Below are 26,095 nucleotides of genomic sequence, written 5' to 3'. Positions count from 1 at the left end.
TGTGTATTATGTACAGAATGAGTTACTAAGAAGAAAGTAACCTTATATTGATTTGTGGTAAAACATAATTTGTGGTGAAAATATCTTCACTAGATGTACAGTACAAGCACAAAGTGTAAAAAAAATGTATCTTGGTTATATTTGTGTTGAATGATGATTAGTAAAAACAGTGATCTGTACAGAAATGCCTGTGAACTCTAATTAATTGAAAAAACAATTAAAACATAAATCTATGAGCATTCACTGTCCTATTCTGATGCCAGTGATTTTACTTATCCAGAACATGTATTTGGAGACCCGGGTATAGATGCCATACTTTCCATCCTTTGCACACTCATCCCCCCAGCTAACGATGCCCGTGAGGTACCATGTGTTCTGATAGTGGGTGGCATGGGGTCCTCCGCTGTCCCCTTGACAGGAATCCTTGTGTACTGTATTGTATCCAGCACAGAACATAAAGTGGGTGATTTTGTCGGTGCTGCTAGTTTTGCACTCTGTCCGGTCCACGTAGGGCACTTCCACTTTCTGAAGGGTGTTGGATTCGATGCCTCCATAGCGCAGCCTTCCCCAACCGCTCACCAAGGAATTAGGGGCGCTGCGGAGCAGCTTCTCTGTGAAGTCTTTAGAGCCCAGGCAGATGGGCAGAGCATAGTCTGAGAATTGGACGGGTGTCTGGAGCTTCAACAGGGCGATGTCATGATTGAAGAGACCTTTTTTAGTGCTGTAATGTGGATGAATGTGGCACTCGGCTGTGTCATAGTCACTCTCCTTTCCCTCCTTTTTTGTAATGTCATGTTCCCCTATAGGAATATATAGAGTAGCAGCAAAAACAATTGTTTACAATATGCGTGACTTCTCTTGCATCCTGAAAGACATGATTGTACATTTTTGAGAAACAATGTTTTTACATTTTTGTGCTGTCAAATTTATTTTTTGTTTTAGAAGGGTTATAATTACAAAGTGATTTGGAGCACTCTTTCAGTCCTTCAACATATAAAAAAAAACATGTTTTTTGATGATTCCCAACCCAACCCACATATGACAAGTAATAAAATCAAAACCATATTACTAATGTTGAATAGATGCAATGCAGTCTTTGAAATATAATGAAAAAAAAAATATGCTGCTAAATTAAATAAAGATAAGTATTACATACAAATTTAAAGTACAGATAAAACAGAGTTGGAGTTGTCAGACTGATCACAGCAGGTTGAAAGCTTTGCTGCTGAAATCGCTATGTGTTTACTGAAATGTGAAACAACTGCCCCCAGTGGCCAAAGCTGGAAGTGTTGAGGTGAGATGTCCACAGGGTGGTGCCGAAAGTGAGTTGTTTTTTTTGTTGTAAATTATGTAATAGAGTCAGTAGGAATGTATATTTTATTAACCCTACTCCCTAACCCTTACACCAGACCTAAACCCAAACTGTTAGTGGAGTAAAGGAAAAATGCAACCTCTAAATCCCACTCATCATTGTTTATGTGAAAGCAAATACTTGCTGGTCTCCACAGGACCAGAACCTGCATACTGGAGATTGGAGTGGCGCTACAGGAAAGGTGATCACATTTGAACTGATGCAAAAATGTCTGATGTGGGATGGCACTTGTCAGTAATTCAGCAGTATGAGGCCGATTTCAGGGTACATGAACATTTGGAAGCAGCATGTCGATTTACCGTGTGATCATGTTGGAATTTTAGGGTCAGTGAGAGACTCTTATTCTGTAAGAAAATACCATTAACAATCATGTGTGGCAGTGTAGTCGTTGGTCTCTGACCTGCTCTAATGAAGAAAGTTCCAATCCTTCCTTCAATACAATGTGCAGCTGTAATGACCCAATCTTCATTCAGGATAGATCCTCCACAAAAAGCCATTTTATTCAATTTGTGCATTAACACCACCTGCCAACATGACATAGCAAAAGAGAAAGTCATACAATTGGGTTGCCCCGTCTGGTCACATTCCATTTCTTCCGGGCAAATGGATAAAATTATTGATGAAATATACAGATTTTTGTCCAAACAAATGTTCTCTTAAATAAGAATGTCCCTCCCCCTAATACCACCTGCAACCAGCTAGTAAAGTTTAAATCATAGTTCAAGACTGTGACTTGAAAAAGAAGGACGAACCCTTCAATATGTCCCGCTCAAAATTCCTGCAGGATGTGCATCAACAAAGGACAGAAAACTGCTCTCGTCAAACAAATTCATGGGATCTTTAATGTCTCTTGTATGGTTTGCTATTCTGACTGTGGATTTATTAAATTTTTTTACAGGATCAGTACTACTTCATAGTATGGCGTAAAGACTTCAATGGTTTATTTACACACACAACACATCAATTCTCTTACCTGCCAAGGAATCTCCCCTGGTGTTGCCTCATTGCCTCCAACAATCCGCTGTACATTTTTTGTTGCATTTTTAATAGTAGGAAGAGTAGGAAAGAAAGCCCAAGAGGGAATGTTTTCCATCATAGGACGAGGAGTGATAGTTTTGTACACTGCAGGGGGATCTGCAGGACTAGTCACTGTTGTGTTATCTGTCGGACTAGTCTCTGTTGCGTTATACTCTGTTGTATTGGCAGGTAAAATTTGATTTCCATTCTCAGCATTGGTAAGGGACCTTTTAAGAGATCCAACAATGTCCCCATGATGTCCACATGGGTATTTCCCTATAAAAACAAAAATGAACTAATTGAGAGCCAGATCTAATCAACTAACACAAACATCTGTTAAAATATGCAGTTATTTTCCTTGAGTGTTACTGGTATTGAAAATATCCGATTGCAAAGGGTGAGGAAAGGTCATACTGCACACTGTGTGGAATAATACCAAAACCCTTAATCTTAAGGAAGAACATGCATATGATGTCAATCATATGCATATTTCTGTGCTTTGCCTATTGTTGTAATGCTGAGAGCATTTTAATAAGTCAACTTTCAATATACTGTACTACTGACAGAGGACATTTGCTGCTACACCATAAACAATTTGATGCCAGTTGCAGAAATTACACATTTTAAATAGTGAAATACATTTTTCAAGACAATATTTGATGTTTGCTCGACAACATCAAAGTTGCATTTTGCAATATAAACGTATTACTCCACTAATGGTTATGTTTAGGTTTGGGTTGGGGGATACAGTTTATAAAACATTCATTCCTCTTCACTGTTACATCCAGTGCAGCTAAAAACAACTCACTTTTGCTACCCCTCTGTGGACAATTTACAGAGAAAATGGAGCTCATATGTGCTCATACGCCCAACAACACTTAATACTTTGGCCACTGGGGGCAGTGTTTCGAAATTTGGTATGCACAGACTGATTTTAGCTGAAGAAATGCCAACCTATTGTTTGCGATTTCACTGTGAGTCTGAATTGATACACCTGGACTGTCACTGATTGCTTGAGGCAATTTAAGTCTTACAAAAAGAAGTGGTAGCTTGGAATATAAACACAATACTTATTCCATGTTTCTGTTGTAAATTTGAACAATTTATTTAGCCGTACACAGTGAGAATTAAATATAAGCCCCAGTAACATTAGTGGTGATTTCATCCTGATAAATGACTGTAATAATGGATTCCAGTACCTGTAGGTTCACAGGTCCGGCTGTCCAGGGCCAGTCTATAACCATCGGCACAGTCACACACTACTCCATAGATTTGATCCACAAAGTAGATATACATGCATCCTCCATTATTTACATTACACTGTTTTCTCATCTCTACACCAAAAAAATCCAAGAAACACAAAGCGTGGTTAGAAAAGAAAGCTTAGTCACAGAGAGCAAAGAATTTCTCATTGACATTGCACTGATAATGATAATTGGTTGAACTGATAAACAAACTGAAGACTAGAATTAGAAAGTATTTATTTAGAATACATTTTAAGTAACTAAGATAAAATGTAACTTATTTTGGCTTATTGTTGAAAAGGATATTGGCAAAGAGAAAAAATTTAAAATATGATTTATTATTTCAAATAATCTACAAATTAAACATATTTAAGCATTTTGTATGACATTCATTGGTTTACTCACTCCACATAGCTCATCTGAACATCATGGATCATACCTAACTCACAGTTCTTCCCATGAAAGCCGACTGGACAGCAGCAGATGTATGTACTCATCTCATCCTTACAAATCCCACCATTCTGACAGGGAGACGACTGACACTGGTCTCATCTGACAAAGAGGACAGGCCATAATGATTAGATTATCAAAACATCCTATTATGTTTATGCAATAATGTCAAATTAACAGACATTTTATGGAAATAAAGATGGACTCCTCATCAGTGATCTACATGGCACATGCTTGAAAAAGTACATTCACCGATATAAGAGATCCAGAATTTCCTCTGAAACAGAGTTTGGAAAGAAAGTTATAAACCCGTGAAAAGAGCTTTAAAAACTTTTCTAAGAAACGTTTCTATTTCTAAACTACTCACGGTTTGCTCCAGGTCCTCAAAGACCTCTCTGGCCTCCTCTAGACTGCAGCGTTCTTCAATACATTCCCTCTCCAGGTTATCCTCCAGGTTAACCCAAGCTACAAACACAATAGACACACGCAGAAAAATCACAATCATTGCGGTCTCTTTCTTGGGCTCATATGAGGTACAAGACATGGCCACAAGGCAAGGCTTTTGGCGTAAACTCATTCTCTCTTCAGTAACTCTAAATAAGCTTTTCAAAACAATGTTTCAACACTGCAGTACTCAAAGTATGTTCAAATGCTCTGTTAAAATCCACAATTATTTACAGGAAGTTCAGGAACACATAAATTGGGATAGATGAACACCTCCAGATGAGAGCCAGGTTTCAAGCAGCACACCACATATCAAAATAACAAAAGAAATCTTCACCATTTTCTCTATGATTATTCCCTCTCAGGCAGAAATTGTTCTTATCTGTCTCTATACCTTCATGATCGGCTCCAAAGTTCAGGACAAATGTGTTTACACTGCATGAAAACAGATAACTCATTCAGTGTTTTTTTTGTTTTGTTTTTGTCTGCACCTGCAGGACTGTGTTTGTAAAAGCATCTGCACTTCCAATAAAGGGTAATTTCCCCCTGCACTTTAAAGTTTGGGCCTCAGAGATTTAAAGTATCTAGTTTAATGGGAACATTTTCAGATGCTCGAATTTTGTATTATGTCACACATTAGACGAATGACGCATTACTGCATATTAGCAAATAATAGCACTCTGGGGATAAATATATAAGCTTGGTCATATAACTCATAGTGACATGCAATTTTTCAGACTGGGGACACAGCAAATATTGACAAGACCTGGCTGACTAATGCTGCCCTCAGAACTGACGTCCATGACTCCTAAACTACTAACTGTTGCTGAAATAGAAGTAAATAAACAACAGTATTTGCTAGTGTAAGAATTGAGAAGTGATGTAACAGAAACTTCGTCCATCCGTCCGTCCGTCTGTCTGTCTGTCTGTCTGTCTGTCTGTCTATCCTATCTATCTATCTATCTATCTATCTATCTATCTATCTATCTATCTATCTATCTATCTATCTATCTATCTATCTATCTATCTATCTATCTATCTATCTATCTATCTATCTATCTATCTATCTATCTATCTATCTGTCTGTCTGTCTATCTGTCTGTCTGTCTGTCTGTCTGTCTATCTATCTATCTATCTATCTATCTGTCTGTCTGTCTGTCTATATGTCTGTCTGTCTGTCTGTCTATCTATCCATATGTCTGTCTGTCTGTCTGTCCTATCTATCTATCTATCTATCTATCTATCTATCTATCTATCTATCTATCTATCTATCTATCTATCTATCTATCTATCTATCTATCTATCTATCTGTCTGTCTGTCTGTCTGTCTGTCTGTCTGTCTGTCTGTCTGTCTGTCTATCTTATCTGTCTATCTGTCTGTCTGTCTGTCTGTCTGTCTGTCTATCTATCTATCTATCTATCTGTCTGTCTGTCTGTCTATATGTCTGTATGTCTGTCTGTCTGTCTGTCTGTCTATCTATCCATATGTCTGTCTGTCTGTCTGTCTGTCCGTCTATCTATCTATCTATCTATCTATCTATCTATCTATCTATCTATCTATCTATCTATCTATCTATCTATCTGTCTGTCTGTCTGTCTATATGTCTGTATGTCTGTCTGTCTGTCTGTCTATCTATCCATATGTCTGTCTGTCTGTCTGTCTATCTACAAACAAATAAAATAAATAGAATAAAATAAACAAAAGGAAATAATGAATGAATGATTATTCTCACCAAATACTCTGATCTCTGATTGAAATATTACAGTAAAGGCCTCTTGATGATTTAGAAGTAATGGACAGATGGTCAAACCAAACTTTGCTTGCTTATATGGTTAGATTTCTATGACCTTTACTCTCTGAAAGAAACATCCTGTACATTTAAATTATTATTTAAATCAGTCCGAAGTACTTCATGAATGGTCTTGCGTAAATGTTCTACGTAATGTTTGTCAACTCAACAGTATTCTGGACGAAGCGCTTACGGTGGCATCGTCACGCGTCACGTGGTGATGTTTGGGGACTGGGCTCGCGACGTTAGTAGTTGCGTAGAGGGGGTACTACACCACCATGTGATCTGATTGATGTGTCAACGGAGCGCGCATCACTACTCCAATTATGATTTTAAACACTTCAGACTGAACGACATAAAAAAGGGAAAGGCCACTTTTAAAACACAGTTATTTTCTCCGAAGATTTTTTGCATCTTGCATGCATCCTCTTCTATCAAATAGAACAAAGAGGAGCGTTATGCATACTACCTGCCAGAGAAGATAATAACGACATTCAAACGGTAAGGGTTCAGTTACACATCCGAATCTGTTGACATCCACTGAGTTACTGTTGATTAAAATGCATGTGTAGTCTATGCAATTAACCCTCTTATTTAAGTTATTTGGACAAAAACACATATTGTTTAAGCTATGAAGCACATAAATTCTTCATTTTAAATAATAAAAAACATGATAGCCTATCATTTAATAGAAAAAGACACTGCATACAATGAAAACCCATTTTCTGTGATAAACAACGTTATTAATTGAATTCCCGGGTCTTTTAAGGAGGGTTTGGATACTGTTGAATAGAAGAGCCTGATTTAAATTATTGGATCGATTTGGTGTGAGTTATCGTCTGGAATTCTACATCAAAACTGGGATCTATGAGCGGGAAAGCATTACTAAAGACTAAAGAAGACAAGGATGCAACCAAGGGTAAGATCGTATTTATAGCTTTTGCCAAGAAAGCATTGCATTTTAGTTATGCGTTTTTCTCCTGTCTATGCATTCTGATACATTTGGTGTTATTCTACAAAAATAATGCACGTAGCTATTCATAGTACTGGTGATGCAAGCGATTACAATTAATGGACGGCGATCGCAATCATGAAACATTTATTCACTCGATGCCTAGTAGATCTGTCAGCAAAGGCCTTTACATAGAGAACTTTCATTGAAATGTAAAAAAAAAATAAAAAAAAAAAATAAAATGTTTGCGTTCAAGCATAGGCTACAGTATATACACATACATCCAACAAGTGCGTACGCATGTTTATTTGATCATATTAGACATGGTGCGGTCACTTTAAATCTACTGTAAAAACCAAGCGCGCGACACCGCTTCACGAGCGGCAGAAATAGCTTTCCACTATTTTTAACACTTTAACCTTAGAACAGCAAACGCTTTTATTTTAATAAAGCAGGTTGTTAGCTAGGGAACCAAATGCATAGTTACAGCATTATATATGCATGTATTTATCTTTTGTGAACAATTAACGCTTCAGTGCACGGATGTAGGCTGGGTACCTATTGCCATGGAGACAAAGAGGCGGAGAGGCTGCCTCATTAAAAATACATAGCATGGTGTATAAAGTCAGGATGCATTCTGGTTTCTAGTCTACAGTGGTTCTGTCACTGGCAATAAATAGCATATTTTATTGTATAACACATTTTTTATATAAGGTCAACAAGCACCAACGTACGTTGCTGATTATTAATGTGTGTATGTTTGTGTACTCTTGTGTGGTTGGTTGGGTCATAATGTCTCTAAACCCCTGAGAATAAGCTATAAATGGCTGAGCAGAGGATTATGTTTGATTAAGATGTTGCAGGAAAAAACTCATTAAAGTTTATTACGTCATGAAAAAGAACAATCTACAGATCTACACTGAGGCCATGTTAAATTAATGCGAGACATAACTTTTAATTATATTCAACAGACCTGAGGGGATTCAGCTTAAACCAAACTCCCAGGTTCTTTTGGTTTATTCAAGGAATATTTCTGGTTCAATATGAGTTTAGCTCAATGCATTTGTGGCATGATGTTAATTTGCAAAATAATAATAATAATAATAATAATAATAATAATAATAATATCGACTTTTCTCTCCTTTTCTTAAAAAAAAGGAAAAATCTGCAAGTATTGATGGTGACTACCACCCCTGGAGTCGTGAGGTCGAATCCAGGGTGTGCTCAGTGACACCAGCCAGGTCTCTCAACCATATTGGCCCAGTTGCTAGGGAGGGTAGAGTCACATGGGTAACCTCCTCGTGGTTGCGATTAGTGGTTCTCGCTCTCAATGGTGCATGTGGTAAGTTGTGCGTGGATCGCGGAGAGTAGCATGAGTCCCCACATGCTGTGAGTCTCCGCGGTGTCATGCATGACGAGTCACGTTATAAGATGCACAGATTGACGGTCTCAGAAGCGGAGGCAACTGAGATTTGTCCTCCGCCATCCGGATTGAGGTGAGTAACAGCGCCACCACGAGGACGTAGTAAGTAGTGGGAATTGGGCATTCCAAATTGGGGAGAAAAGGGGATAAAATTAGGGGGAAAAAAAAGGTAAGTGAGGCGCTTTCAATGGAAGTGAATGGGGCCAAACGTTAAAATACTCACTGTTTCAAAAGTAAAGACACAAGACGTAAACAGTATGCATGACAACATGATTTTAGTGTGATACAATCACTTACAAACCTTTTTTATGTAAAGTTTTACAATTGTACAAATTTGTTGCCATGACGATGTAGTGTTCACAAATCCCAAAACCTTAAAATGACTGAAAAATGATTGAAAAAACTTCACTGCTCAAATAATACACCAGTTTTAACCAAAGAATGAATGTAAGTGCTTTTATAAAATTGTAAGCTTTGCATGACTTTAAAGCCTCCAAAAATTGGCCCCATTCACTTCCATTGTAAATGTCTCACTGTAACCTCCATTTTCGCTTTTTTATTTTTATTGTTGTTTTTTTAAAGAAAAGGAGGGATGCCACAAATGTTGTTGAGCGGGCATATATCATTTACTTAGCGCTTCTTCCTTAACGTTTTAATTCTGTTTTCTGCATGTCACCATTTGTGGTGTCCATGTTTAATTTTATTTTCCATCAAATATACATCTTTATGCTGTGATAATGTCACTAACCTTGGTCTGCGATGTTGAAGCCTCTGTGATTTACACTTTGTAAGCCCAATAAAAGTGTCAGACCCAAGATTTCATCATCTGTGATCTACTATGTGAATGCTCCTCCCCACACGGTAAACAGAACGCTTCAAAGAGTGTGACTGGAGATCAGAAAGCAAAATATACAATACATTTGAAAGATTTTTTCAAGAATTGAGATTTACATGATGATGCGAGTGTGTTTTATATACGTTTAAATGCTGTTTGCTGTACCATATGTTAAACATATGACTTTTTTTTACTATATACTATTTTAACCTTGTTTTTGCAGTATCATTGCAAATAATGCTGTATTTAATTAAGTAGATATGACTCGCCTATATACATCTGAAGTGCCTAAAAGAACCATGGTACCATGTTAATGGACATGTACCAGTAACATGCTATTCTTGGAAGTACATTGGAATATGTACATAAATACCATGGTACAGGAATTTCAGTACTATTGTACAGTATATATGAAATTACCATATGATACCACAGTACCACCACAGTACTTTTTTGTAAGGTTATTAGCTAATCAATTAATTAGTCTAATACTTTAGACTAAAACATTTATTTGAAATATTTTGAAAGACTTTTTTATAGATAGCTGATATATTTTAATGTGTTTCTGTTTTTAGCTGCCATCACTTATTACTTTAATACATTTTGTTCTTGTCTTTTTTAAAGACATGACACATGACACATTACAAATATAACTGAGTGGATACAGTGAAGATATATTTGCTATATTCAGAGATTTTATCAGAGTACACTACTAAATCCATGGCTTTACCACCAGATGTCAGCATCATCTTTGCAAACTTATTTGGTCTTTTTATCTCTGCCTCCTGTGTGTGTGTACGTGCACGGTTGCATGCATGTATTTGTTACTGTATAGTGCTTATTTGATGTCTACATTTTTCATATACCATAACGTTTCTTAAAACGTGTTGTTCTGTCACTATGTTAAAGTATACACAGTTCAAGATGGCAAGGAGTACATTCTCTTGCGGACGGAGTCAACTCAGTCTCTTGCCGTAGATCATAAAGAAAACTCTCCCTTTCATAATAAATGTCAGGAGATCTTTTGCTGTCCATTCTGGAAACTCTTCGTTCTAAAGAAAAAAGAGAATACTGAAGGTTTGTCCAGATTCGATGCTCATCAATTCTGCCTGCCAAGCACCTAAATATGAACTCATTTCACATGAGTGTTCCATGAGACCAGTGTAAATGATCACATTATTTACCCACAGGTTTTTATTATCAAGAACAAGAAGCACATTTGATTAAATAGAGAATGTTCAGTATGCATTCACATCTGAGTCAGCACAAGCTGTATGCTCCTGCATGTATGCACTTCTAAGAACACTACTTCAGTTCCAAGTCTCTTATTGTGCACTTCAGCTCAGGGATGCTTGGTTCGTGATGAGCCCAAAAGTCTCAGTCAATTTCACATCTATTAGCGCCATCTAGTGGTGAGACGAGATCAGCTCTGTCTGGGTGGGGTTGTTTTCTCTCTCTCAGCTGAAAGGTGCATGGAAAACATAGGCGTATTGAGTGCTGTTGAATACAAACAGAATTATTATTATTATTCTATCTTCAATCTGAGTAATCTCCAGCTGTTTAGGTAAAATGGCCCAGCCTTAAGACAACTGAATTGGTCAGTTCATATAACTTTTGCTCTTAGACAATTCAACAGTTCCTAAATGCAGTTACCACATCAGTATTTTGGTCAATAGCAAAAGAATGAGACCCTCGTCTATAAAGACGAGGGTCTCTGAGAATTTCTGAGAATTTCTATGCATGAATAATATAGAGACATACAGCACAGGACTGCATAAACACAATGGGATTACACAAAATACTTGTGTATTTGTAAGTGACTTTGATATTATCTTAAACTTACATTAGATCTGATGCATCCGATTAACAGGAAAGTATGTTTTGTCTGTTTTTGGTTCAACACAAAAGAAAGGAAGGGCAGACTAATTAAATTCCCCTGCTTGAGAAAAATCCTGTTTCCTCATTACGCCGATATCTCATTAGTCTCTCTCTGAACACTGAGCACTGACGTTGGTGCCTCTTTATGAACTGTTCATAAACTGTGCATGGGTTTCTGAGCTTATAAACCAGCCAGTTCTCTGATGTTTTATTTATAATAATCATAATAATATAGAAGCAGGGCTTTGTATCCAAATGGTTTTTATTCATTGGCCTGCTGTATTTCATGATGCTGCCTTGGCAACAATAATACTGAAATCTATAATGTACAATATTATTGTGGATGTTTTATAGCATAACTATAATTCGGTGCCTTTGAAGACCATCTTCAGTGGCATCACATTCTTATTCTGGTTACACATTTGCGCCCTCAAACATAAGTAAATCCTTGAAAAATAGAAATGAACATAATATGTAATAAGTATTCATTTATCCCCCCCAAAAAGGATTGAGTGTTTGCTCTAAAGACTCTCTCTACCCTCTTTGCTGTGAATGACCCTGAAGAGAATATTAGTGTTGGCAGTATTACAAATGCATCTAATGCATCATTGATGAGGTGCCCTAAACTTATCGTGGTCTGTCAAAAATGTCCGATAATGATTTGCTAGGACCACCTGGCAGTGCTCTTTTAATGGACAGAATACTCATGAGAGTTAGTTAAAGTTTGCAACGCCCATTTTTGCTCACTTTGCTCAAAGTGATGAGGTGAGAAAGAGTAAAAGCCATCTCTGGATGCCCCTGAGAGTACAGTGGGGTTTCCCTTGAGAAGATCTGTATCAGGTACACTTTTTGATATCACTGCCAGAAGAAGCAAAAGGCCTGTCTTTATAGGAGTTAGACAGTTGATTGACATATAGGCTACTGATAACTGGCATGTTATAAACAGAGAGGTGTGGTGCTTTAGCGCTGTCCGTGGTGCTGAAATTCACTTCAGTTCTTCTGGACTTGAGCTTAAGTGTGTCAACAGAGTTTTCTAGTTGATTCTATCAAGGTACAATGGCTTAAACCATTTCTGAATTAAACCAGGCGTGATATTACAATGGTTTTGGAAACTCAATCGGATTTATATCATCGTAGATTGCACCGTGCATCATTTCCTATTGTATATGTTCGAACAATCTGAAGAAATGTGTTATGTAACACTAGCAGAAGTCTGCCAAATGGATTGTTCTTGGTTTGTTTGAAGTCCAGCTTTGAAAGGAAAATGCTCTTTAAAACTTGAACTCTGAATTGTAAGAATGAGATGCGTTTGAATAGCCTATAGACATATTTATTGCAATGCAATTAAACAATGTTGCAACATAATGTAGGCTACTTAATTAAAAAAAAAAAAAAGCACACATCTTTTAGCCTAAGCACGTAGTCTACAGTATCTTCCATATGTTTCTGGTTCATTACAAGTTAAGCTCAACTGACAGCATTTGTGCCATAATATTGATTGTAGGCCATCACAAAAATACTTCATTATATCAAACACCCTGAAAGCTATTTGGTTTGCTTTGAGTTGCCACAGAATGCAAAGGTCAATATTAGGTCAATATTGCTTTCTCAAGAATCTCGTCAGGCAATCGTTTTGAGGAATGATGGCTATACTGTACAATGCTTGAAATTGCCATAAAAACTGAATATTTCATACAAAGGTGCACACTACATGTCTTCAAAGACAAAGTACAACTGGCTCTAACAAGGACAGAAAGAGATGTGGAAGGTCAGATGTACAACTAAACAAGAAGATAAGTACTTCTGAGTCTCTAGTTTGAGAAATAGATGCCTCACATGTCCTCAGCTGACAGCTTCATTTAATTCTACATGCTCAACACCAGTTTAATGTACAACAGTAAAGAGAAGACTCAGGGGTGCAGCAGGCCTTATGGGAAGACTTGCAAAGTAAAAGCCACTTTTGAAACAGAAAAACAAATAGAAACGGTTAGGCTGGGCAAAGAAACACAGATATTGGACAACAGATAATTGAGTGTTATGGATCTTAACCCCATTGAGCTTTTGTGGGATCAGTTAGACTGTAAGGTGTGTGAGAAGTGCCCAACAAGACAGCCACATCTAGCAAGTGCTACAGGAAGTGTGGGGTGAAATGCCACCTGAGTATCTGGACAATCTGACAGCTAGAATGCCAAGGATCTGCAAAGCTGTCATTGCTGCACATGGAGGATTTTTTGATGAGAACTCTTTGAAGTAGTTTAAGAAGTTCTGAAACGTTTTTCAAATTGTAATAGTAATTTTTCACATTATTAAGGTCCTGACTATACATTGTGATCAGTTGAATGCCACTTCGGTGAATAAAATTACCAATTCCTTTCCATAAGAGCAAAATGTGGAAATTATTCCAAACGTTTGGCCGCCAGTGTATATATATATTTGAAGTCAGAAGTTCACATACACTTAGGTTGAATTCATTCAAACTCATTTTTTAACCACTACACAGATATTCATATTAGTCCTTTAGGACATCTACTTTGTGCATGACACAAATTATTTTCCAACAGTTGTTTAATTACAGATTGTTTCACTTTTAATTGACTATATCACAATTCCAGTGGGTCAGAAGTTTACATACACTAAGTTAACTGTGTCTTTAAGCAGCTTGTAAATATCCAGAAAATGATGTCAAGCCTTTAGGCAATTAGCTTCTGATAGATTAATTGGAGTCATTTGGAAGTGTACCCGTGGATGTATTTTAAGGCCTACATACAAACTCAGTGCCTCTTTGCTTGACATCATGAATAAATCAGCCAAGACCTCTGAAAAAAATTGTGGATGCCTGGTTCATCCTTGGTTAGTTCCAAACGCCTGAAGGTACCATGTTCATCTCTACAAACAATAGTACACAAATATAAACACCATGGGACCATGCAGCCATCATACCGCTCAGGAAGGAGACACATTCTGTCTCCTAGAGTTGAATGTAGTTTGGTGCAAAAGTGCAAATCAATCCCAGAATAACATCAAAGGACCTTGTGAAGACGCTGGAGGAAACAAGTAGACAAGTATCTATATCCACAGTAAAATGAGTCCTATATTGACATAACCTGATAATCTGCTCAGCAAGGAAGGAGCCACTGCTCCAAAACCACCATAAAAAGCCAGACTACAGTTTGTAAGTGCACATGGGGAAAAAGATCTTACTTTTTGGAGAAATGTCCTCTGGTCTGATGAAACAAATATTTAACTGTTTGGTCATAATGACCATTGTTATGTTTGGAGAAAAAAAGAGTAAGGCTTGCAAACTTAAGAACACCATCCCAACCGTGAAGCATGGGGGGCAGCATCATGTTTTGGGGGTGCTTTGCTGCAGGAGGGACTGGTGCACTTCACAAAATAGATGTCATCATTAGGAAGGAAACTTATGTGAATATATTGAAGTAACATCTCAAGACATCATCCAGGAAGTTTAAGCTCCGTCACATATGGGTCTTCCAAATGGAAAATGACCCCAAGAATATTTCCAAAGTTGTGGCAAAATGGCTTAAGGACAACAAAGTCAAGGTATTGGAGTGGCCGTCATAAAGCCCTGACCTCAATCCAATAGAACATTTGTGGGCAGAACTGACAAACCTGACTCAGTTACATCAGTTCTATCTCGAGGAATGGGCCAAAATTCCAGCAATTTATTGTGAGAAGCTTGTGGAAGGCAACCCAAAACATTTGACCCAAGTTAAACAATTTAAAGGCAATGCTTCCAAATACTAACAAATGTAAACTTCTGACCCATTGGGAACTTGAAAGAAATAAAAGCTGAAATAAATCATTCTCTGTACTATTATTCTGACTTCACATTCTTCAAATAAAGTAGTGATCCTAACTGACCTTAGACAGGGTCTAAATGTATTGGCTAAGGTGTATGTAAACTTCTGACTTCAACTGTATATATATATATAATATACATGTATATATATATATATATATAATGTATATATATATATAATGAATGGACAAAATGAGTGTGCCGAAAAATTGGCTACTCCCGATTTCACTGGTGCTGTTTATACACGGCGCCCGCCTTGTTGAAGTCAGTCACGTTTATTGGGCTGTCTGTCACCATGTAGCCCGCTGCAGGAGCTGCTGTGAGTGGAATGAAGCGCGCTGCTGCAGAGCGGAGATGAGTCTGTAATCTCCGCACTTCTGGATGTGGAGATTCTTCCTTAGTTGGATTCATGGATCACATGGATGCTAAAATCATGAAAACTGGAGCGCATCTGCAGGAGAAGCAGCAAAGAGCACCGGGGGAAATATATGCAGCGATGCAGATTAATCTTAACTTCAGTTAAAGGGTGCGTTATTGAAAGGCGGAGACCTCTAGAGCACAATTCTCTCCCTGTTTATCACATGAAGAACCTATTTAATTATTTCCCGAGACATGATGTGTTAACAGGTGCTCACCTTTGTGTAAATAGGTTGCTGCTGGGCTTGGTGGACCCATATGAGCTTCAGAATAAGGGTGGTTTGTATCATGGCACGATGGCACTCGTTTCTATCTCATGCGAACGCGTAGTGTTAAAGATCTACACCGTTTCTGGAAGACAGCTTTTTCCCCGGAGAGAAAAGGAGCTGTTGCCGGGGGCTGCTGATGCTCCATGCCAGGGCACAACTACAGAAGCGGAATGAACTGTTTAGCTATTATACATGTTGGAAACGAAGTAATTTTTGTTTTTCTATTGGAAAATGCTAAATTCTTGTAAGGAAAACAGAGGACTTCTGACCATTACGCAATCGCCATGGATAATTGATTTGTTTTTATCAGTGGCAATGTTCTGAACACACACCACATATGGTGTGTAAGAGGTAGAATTTTATTCTGGGACGCGTCGCCACACCAAAAACGCCAAACTGGCTACAGCCGCAGCGATCGCCAGCTCCCTCATCCGGCAGAGGAGGCAGGCGAGGGAGCGGGAAAAGGCGAACGCCGGCCGCTGCGCCAGCAGCCCAAACAAGAGCATCGGCAACTGCGAGAAACCCAGCAGGCTGAACTTATTCTCACGCGTCAAACTCTTTGGCTCAAAGAAACGCAAAAGAAGGCGGCCAGGTCTGATGTTATGTGTGTTACTTTTATCCGAATCTACCCAAATATTTCCATCAATCACGTTCTGCTTCATCTCCACCACCATCATCATAGTCATCATTAAGAACTTTCCAGTATGAGTCTTTAACTCCGTACTGTGTCGTATGAATGAGTGTTTGCCAGGATGTTGAACTGAACTGAAATCCACTTTGCAGAGTAACAAGACTTGGATTTCACATTTCACAGCTTTTGAGCACAGGCTTCTTTCTATGAGGTATAGAGCTGATTTTGCAATAGGGCACAGAGCATTATCACTTTTTCTGCATAGTATGCAGTTTATACGCAGTCTGAGTCAGATATGGTTGATAGCTATCTGTTCCATTGTTTGGGTTGTGTTGATTGGAATGGGTTCTTATTGCAATTATTGAACATTAATATTTAACATACTGAAACATGTTAACCTGAAAATGTGCTTCACAAAAATATTATTTAACTTTGCTAAATTAACTGTATACATTAGGTTACACCAACAGAACTCATTTAAGATCTTGTTTGTAAATTAACAGTAAGCTTCTCTGATGGTAGTTGGGGCAGATCTCTTAAAAATGGTTTTGTCAGGTAATGCAATTTGCTTAATTTTGAAACATATTTTGTAAATGAAGACAAAAAATATTATTTTATATGACTGAATCAACCTGATTACATTGGGTTACAATGAAAAAAAGGGTCAGATCAGGTGGAATCCTTAAGGCAACATATGCATATACATAATTAAATGTCTGGAGAACTGCTTAAAAAATGCTAACTTAAACAAGTGCTTAATGTTTTAACATGTTAATAAAAACAAACAAACAAACAAAAAACCAATAACATATATTACACAGCTCTTTGGAATACTAAATTCTGATTAGTCAATGGCGCCATCTAGCTGTGTGATATTTCGGAATAACAACCGCACAGTCACGTATCAGACCGCTCATCTGGGTATTTGCGAACCATCTTTACTACTACTCAAATGACTGCGTGATCTCTTCAAGTAAGCTAATTAAACAATTTCATCTCAGATCAATGTTTATGTGCATTTATTTATTTATTTGGCAAGAAGTCTTGTAATAAGATTCTTAATGCGCAGTCAGACATTCATTAATTACAAAAGAAACACCAAACTGTATATGGATTTCAGCTGTTCAGCGATTTATTTCTTCCAACATAATTACATAATTTCAATGAAAATCAATGTCTCATGTTCATTTATTTGTTTATTTGGTAAGAAGTCTTGTAGTAGTCTGAATAATGATGAGTCAGTCATTTTCACAACATAAACACCAACAGAACTCATTCTTTCTTTTCACATAATTAAATTACAATAACACTCAATGCAAATCAATATTTGATGTATTTGGTTAGTAGCCATGTAATAAGCGAAATAATGCCATATATATATACATATATATGTATGTATGTATGTATACATATCCACATATCAATAGAATAGATTAAATGTTTATCATCAATGTGATTTTCACCATCATCATTACATTTTATATTGCGTGTAAGGTATAAGGAAATAAAGTGTTTGTACATCTAAATTTAATCTCTGACACAAAAAGATGCTTGTTCAGAATGATGTAACATTGACATTGCTGCATGTTTTCAGCTAACTGATATTAGTGGTAGATATCTGTCACCTGAACACTTAGTCATGAGTGGCAAATGCTTGGATTCTCTGTGTTTTCACAATTCACATTTTCTGTTTTTTCTACAGTTATTTCTTGGCTTTCACAAGCTGTTCTTTTGTGCTGGATGTTATCTTATACTTTACCCCATATAGTTTGCTTTTGCACACGCTTCCTTTTTTTAATCTCTTTTTCATTCTTTATCTCCTCCTAAATTCTGTTGTCTGAATTCCACAGAGCCCCAGCTCAAGGGGATAGTCACCAAGCTCTGCAGTCGACAAGGCTTTCATCTACAACTCCAAGCTGATGGGACCATTGATGGTACAAAAGAGGAAGATAATAGTCATGGTTCGTTCACTACACATAACATGTTTTAACATGACCAAGCCTACACACAACTTTCCCATGGGTTCACTTCTCTTTGGTTGTACCGTAACTTCACAGCTATTTTCAACCTCATCCCTGTTGGGCTCCGGGTGGTGGCTATACAGGGTGTCCAGACAAAGCTCTACCTGGCCATGAACAACGAGGGCTACCTATACACCTCCGTAAGTACATCTATCTATCTGTCTCTCTCTCTGTCTGTCTGTCTGTCTGTCTGTCTGTCTGTCTGTCTGTCCGTCTGTCTATTTACATTATTAGTTCTTATGAGTGCAGATAATGGCAGTAGAAGTCCCACAATGTCTGCCTGAAAAGTGACTGCTCCACTCTTTCTAGTCAAATCAGCTAACCAAAAGGTTGCAGATTGGATCCCAGACAGCAGTGATCAATATACTGAAGAGTTAATGAGATCCAACTCCTGCCCCAACACCATCTGCCTCTCTTTCTTATCATAGTATCACAATCATGTTCAAAGAAGAGATAATTAACACGTTTAGACATTCTCGTTAGCACCTCCGCATTCACATCCACACAAAGATAATCTAAAATAATTCACACTTATATATGATATATTTGGACTATGTAAAGTATACTCCTGGGAAATGACGCATCATTCATTACCGCAGAGTACCAAGATTTCCCTCTCTGCCCAATATGCTGTATATACTCAGCAGTTATTAAATATGGAGAAATCACAATACCACTCTAATTTGACTGCCTCCCACCCCTTTCTCCTTTGATTAAATGTGCCATGGCAAGATTAATAATTTTGTGCCGTGCCAATAAGTGCTTCAGTCAATTCAAAATGGTCATTTTGAGGCACCTTGCTGACAGTAGAGAAACTTGAATAGTGGGGAGTGTATATTGTCTGCAGCGTTTTACTAAGTGTATGTGTTCATTTGTGTGTGGGCTTGTATCTGAATGTCTGCCCACAGGAAGACTCAAACGAGCACCTATGTTACTCGGTCGTGCCATTATCCACGTATCTCATTGTTGATTTTGAGAAGTTGTTTTCCCCAGGATGAATGTATTGATCCACAAGAATGAGTCAAAGTGTTTCAGGGCTCAGGAGTTTAATGGTAATCAATCTGCGGCACAAACCGGAGGGAAAGCACACAGGACGACGTGCTACTCTGGTTGGAGCACCTTTTAAGCTTAAAAGAGGAATTTACTTCCAGATTTAAAGAATAATCAAGATGAGGTGATGTGCAGACTTGGATAGAGGCTGGTCTGGACAAAGAGTCTCGTTTTTAGCTCCAATTTGTTTCTGACTTTTCTCTCCTTTCTCCCTCTTTCTTCCTCTCAATTATTTTATTTTTTTATATTGAGGGGCTTTATTGACATTATTGGTTTGTATACCATATTGCCATAGCATCAATACACACTAAAAAACTGTGACATAAAATAGATATGATAAGTAAATAATACAGATAAAATAAAAATAATGTACCAGTATGTTTATATTCTTAGTAAATAATTTAATTGTAGAATATATATATATATATATATATATATATATATATATATATATATATATATATATACTTACTATATATATATATAGTAAAATTCACCCCAAAAATGATTCATGTCAAAGCAGTATTAAAAAATGTTTAAAGGAATATTTTGGGTTCAATACATGTTAAGCACAATCAACAGCATTTGTGGCCTAATGTTGATTAGCACAAACATGTATTTAGATGTCCCTCTTTTTCTTCTATGTAACAGTGAGGCACTTACAATAGAAGTGAATGGGACCAATTTTTGGAGGGTTCAAAGGCAAAAATGTGAAATTTATACATTTATAAATGTACTTACTCTTTCATTCTTCTTTTAAAACTTGTGTATTACATTAGCTGCTAAGTTGTTTAAATCGTCATTTTTGTTTACAGTTTATGATGTTACGTTGTCAGTGCAATTAAGTTTTAAAGGATTTCACTTTACAAAGAAAAGGTTTGTAAGTGATTTTATCACCCTAAAATCATGTTAACATGTATATTGTTTAAGTCTTGTGGCTATACTTTGAAACAGTGAGTATTTTTACATTATGGATTGGCCCAATTCACTTCCATTATAAGTGCCTCACCTTAACCCAGAGTTTTGCTTTTTTTTTTTAAGTCAAAATACATTTTTGTGGTAATCAACATTATCCCAGAAATGCTGTTGATTGAGTTTAACTTGTATTAAACCCATAATATTCCTTTGTATTTTATTTATATTTATTAAAATGTTATCTTTGCCAAGTATAAAATTAACAGTATTAAAGAATTCTCAATTCAGCATTCATTCTCAATTTTGCATCAAATCACATTTAGACTGTTTAAGAAAGTGTTTAGTGATATTTAGAGCACACACACAATCACCAAAATATTGCTCTTTCCCTCCCTCCCTCACTCACTCTCTATCTCCCTCTCTATCTCTCTCTCCCCACTGATTATATCTCTGTTGTCTTCTCTGCCCATTTAACTCTCACAGGAGCACTTCACACCAGAGTGCAAATTCAAAGAGTCAGTGTTTGAGAACTATTACGTGACCTACTCGTCAATGATCTATCGGCAGCAGCAGTCGGGCCGAGGCTGGTACCTGGGTTTCAACAAAGAGGGTCAAATCATGAAGGGCAACCATGTGAAGAAGACTAAGCCGGCTGCACACTTCATCCCCAAACCTCTCAAAGGTTAGTTCAAGTGTCTCCCATACTCAGGCTGATAGCTTTCTAAAAATATCTACTTTATATGGAGAAGATATTAGTCGATTGTAGCACATGAATTCCAAGCAGCTTGTTGACTCTCCAGAAAGTGTGCACCTCTGCAGTTGTTTCATGCTAAGAAGTAGAATTTTTTTGGGACAGAAACATACTCTACGTAATTACGCAAAAACAGACGTGAATGCTTGCTGTTGTAAGCACGCATGCCCATTGTACATACTTAATGTACATTCTTGCGTGACTATGGCAGAAACAAACCTCAGTATTCAACTGGAGCTATAGAGTAACATTTTAAAGTCTGCGCAATAAAACCAAGTGTTATTATTCAATTATCTAGCTATAAACATGCTGACATTTTAACGTTAACTAACTCGCTCACTGTAATGGTAGCCAGCTGGTACGGGATGTGCAGTGTGTGTAAACCTCAATCCCCTGGCCTCAAGAGGCGCTCTAGCGACTGATAGTAGAGGCTTTAGCTTTTTAGCCTCCCCCATAATGTGTCCGCCTCCCATGCCAGAGCCCCCTGTTCGAATCCCACTTGGAGCAGGTCGAACAGGACCGGTTACAGTGGTGCCATGACCCAGATGGGAGTGATGTTTATGGGGGTGAGTGTAACGGTAGCCAGCTTCAACCTCACTCTTCTGGCCTCAAGAGGTGCACTAGCAACTGACGCTAGAGGCTGTAGCCTTTAGCCTCCTCCTCCCCATGCCATAGACCCCAGTTCAAGTCCTGCTCAAGCAGGTCAAGCAGCACTGGTTACATCAGCAAGATTGTCTTCAAAATGTTGCTCTGCCATGATAGTAGTGGACCAGAAAGAGAAAACTGACGGTAGAAGAAGACAGTTTGTGTTGTTAAGAAAATACCTGCTATAGTGCCCTTGTGGCAGTGCTGAGAATGCTACGCATACTTACATTGCGTTATAATGTTTTGTAGAACGCAATGACATGTAAAATCAAGCTTCCATAGTTAGAAGCATTTGCATACTTGCAATGTTTTACAAATAGCAGGTAAATTGGCAATAGAGCCACATCAAAGGCAGGATGGACCTAAACTGATGGTAAAGTGTGGTAAAAATAACACGGCATAATGAGCGAGGAAAAACAGCTGCAGAGGTTATAAAGCAGATGCTGGATTATGATTCGATGAGATGCCTGAATTGAATGAATAATGTAATGCTACTACAAGTCTTCCTGACAGAACCTCCACTATGCTTCAATTTTTTGGAAAGATGTTTTCTTCAATGTTTCATCATTAGAATGAGCCAAAACATTTTAAACAACAGAACAACACATTTTAGAGACTGTGAGTCTATCTCGGTCTATTGAAATATCATAATTCCAAAAAGCAAACATGACCACTTTGCCTTGTCAGTTTCCACAGTTGGTCTGAACCACTTGTAGATAACATTGCAATGTGCGACATCTCGTGTACCCAGTTGTTTTGTACTCTCTTTGATACCATTTTTTTTGTTTCTCAGAACTCGGTAAGTCAGAAGGGAAATCAAAAATTGCAGCTGGTTGTGTGCTGTCACAACTGAAGCTTGGAGACCCACAGAGCCCAAGAGCTTGCAATTCTATTTAAACCCAAGTTATGTTGTGTTAGTGCAGCACGTTATTTTATTGCAATTATTATTAGTATTATTATTATTATTTTTGAGCAGTGTTAGAGCACTTGTGGACACTACTGGAAGATATTGACTTACTAATAATGAGACCAACTTTATACAAACTTATTAAGGCCTGTTTTTTTGGTGTGTGTGCCCTTTTATAGTTGCTATGTACAGAGAGCCGTCACTCCACGATCTGACTGAGTTCTCACGCTCCGGAAGTGGTACTCCGACCAAGAGCCGCAGCGCCTCGGCTGTGCTCAACGGTGGCAAGACTCTGAGCCAGAACGAGTCAACATAGCCACAGGACACAACTGTTGTCTGCTGCTGTACAACTGCTGGACTCTTCCCATCAACTAAATAGCACATATGTGTTTACATGAGTGTGATGAAACCCTTAGCTGGTCGCTAGCCAGCGTTTCCTGAAATCACTGTGATGAGAACACAAGTGCAAAATCTTTCCAAGAAAACCTACATTGTACAGTCTACTGCAGGTCAACCTCATGAGACAAACCAATCAAGCCATCTTTCTGATGTAGGTATCCCTTTGTGGACAATCCCTTTCTCCATGTGTAGCAGTTGTGGTCCTCTCTGAAGACATTGTCTCTCCCGAGGCATTGTCACAGAATCTTCTAGAACACCTACTTTTGTGTTTTGCTCCATTTCTTCTTAGGGATGCCAGCTCCATATTGCTGTGTCAGCTGCACTATGACAATAGCAGCTTGTGAGACCTATTTTTCGCTATAAGGAAGCAAAAATCCCAAATGTTTTGGACATATGATTTGAGTCTTTCAGCTCAGCTTTTTTGAGGCAGTGGTTCATTGTTGTATGCTTTTTAGAGGAGGAATTTAGCTCCTTGCTCCTCATTTTCTGTCTTTTCAGCTGTCCTTCACGTATTGCTATTCTGCAAATTAAACAGATTTAGGGTTCAATCTGTCTGCACACCAAAGATGTCATTAGTATCTTTGTTTGGAGGTGAGTCAATTTGTGTAATTTCGGCTTTTTCAGACAGATGGTTGAGAATACCGTAAGAGCGAGTATCATTTAGTCAAAGGAAATGTCCATCAGAACAGATGAAGGCCACTTTCTGTTTGTCGCTTCTTTATGTGTTTTTTGTCTGGTAATGTCTTCCTTTACATGTCTTCTAATTTTGGAACCCAGCATCTTGGAAGAAAAAAAATCAAATCAGAAAATATATAAATTATTGATTAGCATCTACACGGTAAGATTTCTGTTATGTAAACACAGGGCAGGCTTTTTCCCCTTCAAACAAAAATGTAATGAAAGCCAAGCAAGAGATTCCTTCCATATAACCTCTGGTTATAATTTTGTCAAATTCCTCTTTTTTTATGTGTGTATGAAGCATATGTAATGCATGGGGGACAGTGGATGATGCATGTTGTGTGGCTATGTATATTAACTTATAATATGGAACCATGTGCTCTAATGGATACTTGAGTAAAATACAATTGTGTATATAGATATATATGTATTTTATCCTGCTATTCACCCTTTTATTATTTGTTGTACATTTATAAATCTGCACTGAATAAAATGTTTTGTATGTTCAGAGCATTCATGATGTTTCATTGTGTTTGAAGTGATTATGTGCTTCACTTTTTATCAGGTTGCTAGCTCTTCTTCAAAAGAATCGTTGTACAGGAGTAAGATGTTGTTACATTAATAAGTGTGACACCCCTATGTTTAAATATGACTTTATTTAACTTTATTGTATTTTAAATACAACTATTAATATTTCAGAGCCATGGCAAAGATGGTAGTACACTTGCTTGTGACACAACAATATACCCATTGTTCACTGGAACACAGGTTTGAATTTGGCTTCCACTTTGTGTGATTAACCTGTCAGGGTTTATTTTGTTATAATAACTGGCTGACTGTACCATATATTTTACTTTTTGCCTACTTACAGGGATAGTTCACCCAAAAATGAAAATGTTCTCATAATTTACTCACCCTCATGCCACCCCAGATGTGTACGACTTTCTTTCTTCTGCTGAACACAAACAAAGATTTTTAGAAGATATCTCAGCTCTGTAGGTCCATATAATGCAAGTGAATGGTGATCAGACATTTGTAGCTATAAACTATAAAACTCCAGTGGTTAAATCCACATCTTCAGAAGCAATATAATAGATTTATATTGTATAAATTTCACATTTTAAAGTTAAAGTGGAGATTTAGAGTAAAAAAAAAAAAAGGACTTTTGTTTTGTGTCTTACCCACATCTATTATATCCCTTCTGAAGACATGGATTTAAATACTGGGGTCATATGGATTACTTTTATGTTTCCTTTATGTGATTTTTGGAGTTTTGGATATATATTTATCTATATGTATATATATACACAATATTTTTTAAAGTCTTCGTTTGTGTTCTGCTGAAGAAAGAAAGTCATACACATCTGGGATGGCATGAGGGTGAGTAAATGATGAGAGAATTTTCACTTTTGGGGGAACTATCCCTTTAATTCATGCCGCATTTTAATTTATTGTCATTTTCAGATGTTTGTCATGTGGTGATTATTAAGAGCTCAAATTATACTTAATAAGTGTTTTTTGGGGTTCCTGTAGCTCATCTGGTTGAATATGGCAAAAGATATGCCAAGATGATGGATTTGATTCCCAGGGAACTCACAAACTGCTAAAATGTATACAGTACCTTAAATGCATTGTAGGTCTCTTTGGTAAAAAGCATTTGGCAAAATGCATAAATGTAAATGTAAAATGCATACAGTAAATGATTGAACTGTCACCGTTATTGTGGTTTGTGGGTCAGGCCTACATATTGAGGTCCATGTGCGTCTGTCAACCAAATTAATGATACATTTAATTTTTAAAAACATGAGAGGCTACCTTCACATTGTGATAAATAAATACATTCTGAATTATTTATTAAGTAGAGAATATGTAATCTTTGTCTCGTTTGATTTTTGTAAAAAATTATTTGTGTTGAGAGTTCTAGTTCCTTGCTCTCCTGCACACACTCCTCTGGGGCATCCACTCTTATAACGGTGTAGCTGTCATCCATGGATTTTAAAAGTGGCATCGGACATCATAAATCTTGGAATTTGTTATTGATCGTCTGTCGGCTATATGAAACCCATGTTACTCCAAGTTTGCTTGTCTTCAGGTGAGGACTCATTCAAGACCAACTCTGGGCTGTAAATTCTGTGAGGTAAATAGGGTAAAAATGAGAAAACATACTGTCACTCAACACGATTGATA

The 26,095-nt window shown here is 37.5% G+C and overlaps 2 protein-coding genes across 8 annotated transcripts; one reads left to right on the top strand and one right to left on the bottom strand.

Annotated features, from left to right (window-relative positions):
* Positions 1 to 240: 240 nt before the first annotated feature.
* On the bottom strand, positions 241 to 9,452 carry LOC127635645 (coagulation factor IX-like). 7 transcript variants are annotated; one of them, XM_052115823.1, is made up of 8 exons: positions 4,762 to 4,888; positions 4,451 to 4,548; positions 4,266 to 4,360; positions 4,073 to 4,185; positions 3,589 to 3,723; positions 2,346 to 2,665; positions 1,773 to 1,896; positions 241 to 800 (listed from the first exon to the last, which is right to left on the bottom strand). In XM_052115823.1, exons 4-8 carry the CDS (start codon positions 4,128 to 4,130, stop codon positions 241 to 243), a joined length of 1,197 nt encoding a protein of 398 aa, XP_051971783.1. In that variant the 5' UTR covers positions 4,131 to 4,185; positions 4,266 to 4,360; positions 4,451 to 4,548; positions 4,762 to 4,888. The 7 variants fall into 7 exon arrangements, with proteins under 7 accessions (XP_051971783.1, XP_051971788.1, XP_051971782.1 ...); XM_052115828.1 differs by having other exon boundaries at positions 4,078 to 4,185; XM_052115822.1 differs by lacking the exon at positions 4,762 to 4,888 and adding an exon at positions 9,441 to 9,452 and having other exon boundaries at positions 4,073 to 4,360.
* On the top strand, positions 6,567 to 24,438 carry LOC127635646 (fibroblast growth factor 13-like). The gene is made up of 6 exons (XM_052115829.1): positions 6,567 to 6,818; positions 7,087 to 7,236; positions 18,393 to 18,503; positions 18,600 to 18,703; positions 21,012 to 21,210; positions 23,011 to 24,438. Exons 2-6 carry the CDS (start codon positions 7,185 to 7,187, stop codon positions 23,145 to 23,147), a joined length of 603 nt encoding a protein of 200 aa, XP_051971789.1. The 5' UTR covers positions 6,567 to 6,818; positions 7,087 to 7,184; the 3' UTR covers positions 23,148 to 24,438.
* The last annotated feature ends 1,657 nt before the right edge of the window (positions 24,439 to 26,095 follow it).

The sequence above is a fragment of the Xyrauchen texanus genome, chromosome 43, assembly GCF_025860055.1.
Source record: "Xyrauchen texanus isolate HMW12.3.18 chromosome 43, RBS_HiC_50CHRs, whole genome shotgun sequence".
Classification (NCBI taxonomy): domain Eukaryota; kingdom Metazoa; phylum Chordata; class Actinopteri; order Cypriniformes; family Catostomidae; genus Xyrauchen; species Xyrauchen texanus.
This window is presented reverse-complemented; position numbering and strand designations above follow the sequence as displayed.

What these genes read in the sequence shown, in the direction of transcription:
- LOC127635645 (XM_052115822.1), bottom strand. Translation starts at nt 4,130, where the DNA reads ATGAGTACATACATCTGCTGCTGTCCAGTCGGCTTTCATGGGAAGAAC. An exon ending in CAGGGGAGATTCCTTGGCAG is followed by an intron (nt 1,897 to 2,345) that starts GTAAGAGAATTG and finishes TCATGTTGGCAG; the next exon opens with GTGGTGTTAATGCACAAATT. An exon ending in AACTTTCTTCATTAGAGCAG is followed by an intron (nt 801 to 1,772) that starts GTCAGAGACCAA and finishes ATATTCCTATAG; the next exon opens with GGGAACATGACATTACAAAA.
- LOC127635646 (XM_052115829.1), top strand. Translation starts at nt 7,185, where the DNA reads ATGAGCGGGAAAGCATTACTAAAGACTAAAGAAGACAAGGATGCAACC. An exon ending in AGACAAGGATGCAACCAAGG is followed by an intron (nt 7,237 to 18,392) that starts GTAAGATCGTAT and finishes TGAATTCCACAG; the next exon opens with AGCCCCAGCTCAAGGGGATA. An exon ending in CATCCCCAAACCTCTCAAAG is followed by an intron (nt 21,211 to 23,010) that starts GTTAGTTCAAGT and finishes GCCCTTTTATAG; the next exon opens with TTGCTATGTACAGAGAGCCG.